The sequence below is a fragment of the Microtus oregoni genome, unplaced genomic scaffold, assembly GCF_018167655.1.
Source record: "Microtus oregoni isolate MIOR12 unplaced genomic scaffold, Mior012 000150F_ref0000365, whole genome shotgun sequence".
Taxonomy (NCBI): Eukaryota; Metazoa; Chordata; class Mammalia; order Rodentia; family Cricetidae; genus Microtus; species Microtus oregoni.
In genome coordinates this window covers 1,292,284-1,298,283 of record NW_024544800.1, presented here as the reverse complement: position 1 = coordinate 1,298,283, position 6,000 = coordinate 1,292,284, and the positions used below count along the sequence as shown (strand labels likewise).

The window sequence follows — 6,000 nt, the reverse complement described above, 5'->3', positions numbered from 1 at the left end:
CACCAGATCTCATTACAGATGGTTGTGAGCCACCATGTGGTTGCTGGGAATTGAACTCAGGACCTTTGGAAGAGCTGCCAGTGCTCTTAACCACTGAGCTATCTCTCCAGCCCACAAAGTTAATTCTTAACATCACACCTAAAGTAAGGAAACACTTCCTGGTCATGCTGTTTTGAGCTATTCAAGCATAGGTTTCGCCAGTAATACTTAACATAATGAGACAAAATACATCAAGCCACATTAAGGGGAAATCATCCATTTATTGTTTAAAGATTGCAAGACAACATCTGAATTTCTGGAGCACAATTTAAGTGCTTTACTTTTTCAATAAAGCAGAGTATAATAGAAAAAAACAAATTAGTTTCCAGTAATATCTATAACTCTATCAGAATTAAGTCTTCCACAGACATGTTACCTGGAAAGAAAAGCCTGTTACAATATGCAAAGCTTCAACCAGAGCGGCTACTTTTCGTGCCAGGAAAAAGTTCATCCCTATAGGAGGAATGATGTGCTATGTAAAATGGCCACAGATCACAACTTCAGCGGCCCTGGACATCTATCATCCAATCCCACATTTAGCAGTTCAGTGGTTTTTCAAAGTCAGTTTACCTGTAACCATGCTGGCAACCTTTAACTGAGATTTATTCAGTTAAAAAATAAATTAAGAAATCCCTTAACTGTTTTCCTTGATTTACATTACTAAAGGTACACAGTTCATTACAATGTAATTCTGCTTCAGAATTACACGCGAGACTCCTTGCTTAGGTTTTAACTAGCAGTAAAAAAAAAAATCACAAATTCAAGTTCTTTATTATCAACAACTTGTCAGCTAAGGTACATTCAGGCAACAGCTGCAACTACAGAATAGATGCACTGCCTAGGTGCTTTGGAAAGACGTAATCTAGAGCGCTAACAGACAAAACTGGTCAGTGGCTGGAGTCTGAGTGCAGGGGAGCAGCACAGAGTCCTATGGCCGCCTGTTTAAGCCTCAAGCCCTCTACCCTTTTATTGAAATGCAACTGTCCTTTATCACCAAGAACTCGAGCTCCAGGAGGGCAAATGAATGTCTAACTTGTCCTCTAAACCAAGTAGTGACACAAATTCACTACTATCAAGGCTGAATCCACAAACTTAGAGACTAAGTCAAGAAGATACACACTAACACAGTCTGAAAAATAACTGCTTGTATAGAGATGGTCCTTTCAGAGCTTTTACCTCAAAATCTGTCAGTGAACAGTATTTAATATACAGAAATAACTGCAACTTACTAATCAAATATTTGAATACTTATACTTACCTGGAATTTCATTTCTGCTGAAAGAAATAGGAAGAACAGGACTCACTTTAAAAAACAAACAAACTTTAGAAAGGAAAGTAAAAATCTCATCACACACTAACACTTTTGGAAGCAGCATAGGAGGGGCAGTCAAGGGCTTAAACACTGGTGAAATAGCTAAAAATTAGGCAAAAAAAATCTACATTATTATCAATAACAGTACCACAACTGTGCCCTTCATGATTAATATTCACTCCTTAAGAATTTTCATTTGGCACCAGATGGCGTGCTTAAGAGAAACACTCTGGGATGTTTGAAACAAGACTTAGTTTTGTTAGCACTCACAGGAGAATTTAAAGGAAGTGGGGGAAAAGAAATGGGAAAGAGGCTGAAAAAATCCTAAGTCACTGTCTAAATCAACAAAGCACTGACAGTATCAAGCATTAGGTCAGACACTAACTAAAACGACTGATATAGGCTCAAATGGTTTATAAAACCTATAAAAAGACTACACCAGCACGGTCCCTGTCACCCTGTCAGAGTTCAGACACTAAAACAGAAGCAACATTTTAGTTTAAAACCTTATCTCAGAAGAATCAAGATCACTTCACGTAAGTAAAAATACCTGAAAGCAAACATTTTTAAAAGCTCCAATACCCAAAATATAAAGGAAAAAAGGATCAGAAGACTCAATCTATCCATGGAATCACGAAATGGCTGGTCAATCTCTATCTCCCTCCACATTAAGCATCCCATGGAAGACCAAGGGAGACCAGACCTTCCAGACCTCTGCACCACCTGCTTACTGCAAAACTCTACAGAGATTCCTTGTGGAGTAGCAGTTTCTTATCTCTTGTATCTCCCTATCATGCAGGAAGCAAGTCTGGCTGTGCTATTCTATTATCGTTATATATCATCCATCTGCAACAAGGTACTGTACAGATAAGTACAAAGCATGTTATCTAGTTCCCTTTCCCCCAGAAGGTTGAGGCTCAGGTATAGGGGTAATTCTCCCGTGCGCAGTCTTTTATTCAGGCTGACTCAGTGACTTCAACAGGCTTAATCATGTGGTCAGGTTTGTTGCCGGCTGCATAATGCTCCCACATCTGCAGATAGAGCCGCTCTAATTCCATTGTGTACTGTTTGGTGTTGAACAGAGGACTAGATATTCTCTGTTTCCAGACTTTGCCACGAATTTTCTTCAGGCTAGGTAATAAAAACAAAGAGAACCTATTTTACAAATCAGAACAAAAACTCAGAACTAGATTCTATAGTCATTTTTGTGGCATAATAATATAAAAAAATTTTTTTCTGCTTGGCCTAGCAACTTGACACACATATCTGGGAAGAGGGAACCTCAAGTATTCATAAGAATGGTCTATGGGCATGTCTGTAGGTCATTTTCTTGATTCTTGATTAATGACCCAGGCCAATATGGCCAGTACCACCTCTAGCAAACTAGGGGGATCAAGCCAACTAGCAGTGTTCCTCCATTTCTGCACTTCAATTCTTGCTTCCAGGTTCTTGTCATGGCATCCATTCATGATGAACTGTGATATGGATATGTAAGGCAAATAAACCCTTTCCTCTCCAAGTTGATTTCGGTCATGGATTTTAACATATCATCAGAAATATACTGAGCTGGGTGGTGGCACACGCCTTTAATCCCCGAACTTGGGAGGCAGAGGCAGGTGGATTTCTGTGAGTTTGAGGCCAGTCTGCTCTACAAGAGCTAGTTCCAGGACAGCTAGAGCTGTCACAAAAAACAAAAAGCAAATAAACAAACAAAAAAAGGAAATATATTGAAAGTGAAAGTTGGCTGTCCATTGATTAGGCTCTACTCAAATGTATTCATAGTACTATCAATGCTTCCTTTCAAAAAAACAAAACAAAAAGACCCTATGGACTATGTGTATTTGGGTATATATGCTTGTGTTTGTGTGTGCATGTAAAGCCCAGAGGACAACAGCTGGCCTTGAACTCAGATCGCCTGCCTCTTCCTCCCAAGTGTTAGGACTAAAGGCATGCACCTATACCACACAGAAAAAAAATTAATGCTTTAAACAAACACCATAAAACAAAGGGACAAATTAGAAACACTATTTCATTGAATGGGCGAAGCTCCATTTACCTTAGCATGATCCCTCTAATTTCCACTCATTTTCAGTCAACTAAGCTTTTTTTGTGATTTTTGTTGTTGGTGGTGGTTTTTTAAAATACTATGAAGAAATGGATACTAGGCTAAAACATCTGATGCTTTGAAAGTTCTTTATTAAAGTCTAGTGATTACTTGAGAGTTTAGATTATGTCCCCTTCTATCCATAGAGCATACAACTTAATTCATCTATTTTATATCATCCTTAATTTATGACTTTATTTTGTCACATTTTCACATATAGTTTGTTCCTGGCAGTTTACTTACTATTCTAGATCAGTTCCTAGTTTCACAGCTATGTCTTCATATTCTTGTCTGCTTTTAGCAATGAGCTCAAGACATCCTAGGCAAGTGAGCTGAGAAGCCGCAACTCGAGAGGCGAGAGTCTCTCCTAGAAGGTAAAAATACTAATTGCTCATCTTAGAACTATAGGTCACATAGTCATCATTGGTAATTGCATTTAAGTATCTACACAGTACAAGACGAGGAGGATGGTGTCAAGTATTCAGGCTTGAGTAAGTCCCATTTTCTATTATCCTGCCTTAATTACTTCTAATACATATAATTTCACCTTCAAAAAAAAATTTCACCTTCAAGTACCCCTCGACCCAAAAGAAAAATGTTAACGAATAAAGAAGGATTCAGTGATTTGTCAGCCACTTACCTGGCATAGTCACCATGGGTGTTCCTGCCCAGAGAACATCCATTCCTGTGGTGTGTCCATTACATAAGGGAGTGTCCAGACAGACATCAGCCAGCTGACCTCTTCTGACATGCTCCTCTTTCGGAGCCACAGGTGAAAAAATGATACGATTCTGGGGAAGACCCATATTTTGTGCATATTGTTGAATATTGGGTTCTCCTACTGCTGGAAAACGCAACAGCCAAAGCACGCTATTAGGTACACGTTTCAGAATCTAAAAAAAAAAAAAAAAAAAGAAAGGAAAAAGAAAAGATTAATAGCACATCTGCCCTTTCCCAAAACCACTCAGAAAGTGCGACTGACCCCCAACACCACCTAATCTGGGCATTGTGGCACATACCTATGATCCTGGCAGAACTGAAGCAGGAGGTTTCTAAGGTTTCTAAATTCAAGAAGACTCTGCCATAAACAAGTGAAGAAGCCTGTTTGGGACCTAGGTCTTTTCTTTAAAAAGATGAATTAAATCATCTGAGTTACTTCTTTTCTCTTAGCTGTCCCCAGAGAGTTTGAGGACAGAGAAAAGAATTAGAAGACAAAAGTCAAGTTACTAACGGGTACAATCTGAGGCAGGAACTAATATAGGAAGTGGTCTTTGTTAAAGATGGGAATGTGGGTGTCTTTATGTTTGCTTTTTTAACTTACATTTCTTAAAAAAAAAAATCTTTTGACAATTCCATTCTATATTTTTGGAAAGAGTCATTTCCACCCTCCACTATTCACCCCTTCCATTTTTACTGAACCCCTCTTACCTTCACCTTTACCGTTGTTATTTTGTGTTTATGATCCACTGAAATTAGTTGGGATTGCTTGCATGAAAATGGGTGAGGTGAGTTACTGGAGGATGGGCAAATGCCCACCACAGAAAAGAACTCTCCCTCTGCAAGTAGCCACCAGGGAGCGCTGAGGCTCTGTAAGCCTCTACTCCTATTTTTGTTTTTAAGGAACAGGGTCTCATTAAGTTTTCCAGGCTGGCCACAAACTCATAGACTCTAGCAACTCTCATATCTCAGCCTCCAGAGTAGCTTGAAGTACCGGCACATTTTACCATACACAGTACTTCAAATTTTAAATCCCCCACCTCACCACATTACAAGAGTAACTTGAAAATTTGCCCAAATTGCCTAATGTCAACCAGAAGGCAGCATAAACTTCTATAAATGACCAGGGAGAAAATAGTACTGGCTTTTTAGTCACTGCCTGTTTTGTAGCTTGAAAGCAGCCATAGATAGTAAGTGTATAAACACATGTATGTGGCCATGTGTCAAAGTTTTATTTATAAAAATAAGCAATGAGAGGCTGGGAATGTACCTCAACGGTAGAGTACTTGCCTAGCATGTGCAAGGACCTGGGTTCCACCCCAGCATCAAAAAGTACCAAGCAACGAGCCAAGCAGTGGATTTGGCCTCCAGACCAGTTTACCTACTCCTGATTCAGAAGTGCATTTATTCAACATATCACAGAACTTCACACTTCCTTCTCTGAAAAATTTGAGAATAGACAAATTTCCAAATTCAGACTATTTCACATTTTTAAACATACAATGTACATACATTTATCTAACACTCTTGGAAGCAACTCCTTGTTTTTTTTAAACACTTTAGTATCTCTATATTGAGATGCAGGAATATTCATAAGCAGAATTTTTTAAAAAGTAAAACTAGCCTACTGTTAGGTAAGTTTTGGCTAAAGCGAGGATTCAGGGAAAATAGAGGCTTACTCATCCACTTCCTCTCTTTCTACATTACCCTTCCCTTTCAAACAAATAGAACAGATATGGGGAGGGGGGGATCAAGCAAGGAATGATTTCTTTCTAACAACATTAAGGTAAAATATAGCATTTCAGTTATACAAACTCAGGGCCAGCTG

At 38.9% G+C, this 6,000-nt stretch overlaps 1 protein-coding gene across 2 annotated transcripts in view; it reads right to left on the bottom strand.

Annotated features, from left to right (window-relative positions):
* Nucleotides 1–240: 240 nt before the first annotated feature.
* The window catches only part of Ogt (O-linked N-acetylglucosamine (GlcNAc) transferase), a 45,482-nt gene continuing 39,722 nt past the window's right edge, over nt 241–6,000 (bottom strand). For both annotated transcript variants that reach the window (XM_041646897.1, XM_041646898.1), the window contains exons 20-22: nt 4,096–4,348; nt 3,699–3,822; nt 241–2,482 (exon numbers count right to left, since the gene is read on the bottom strand). In XM_041646897.1, the coding sequence (XP_041502831.1) occupies nt 2,308–2,482; nt 3,699–3,822; nt 4,096–4,348 (552 nt within the window). In that variant the 3' untranslated portion in view covers nt 241–2,307. The remainder of the gene's footprint in view (nt 2,483–3,698; nt 3,823–4,095; nt 4,349–6,000) is intronic.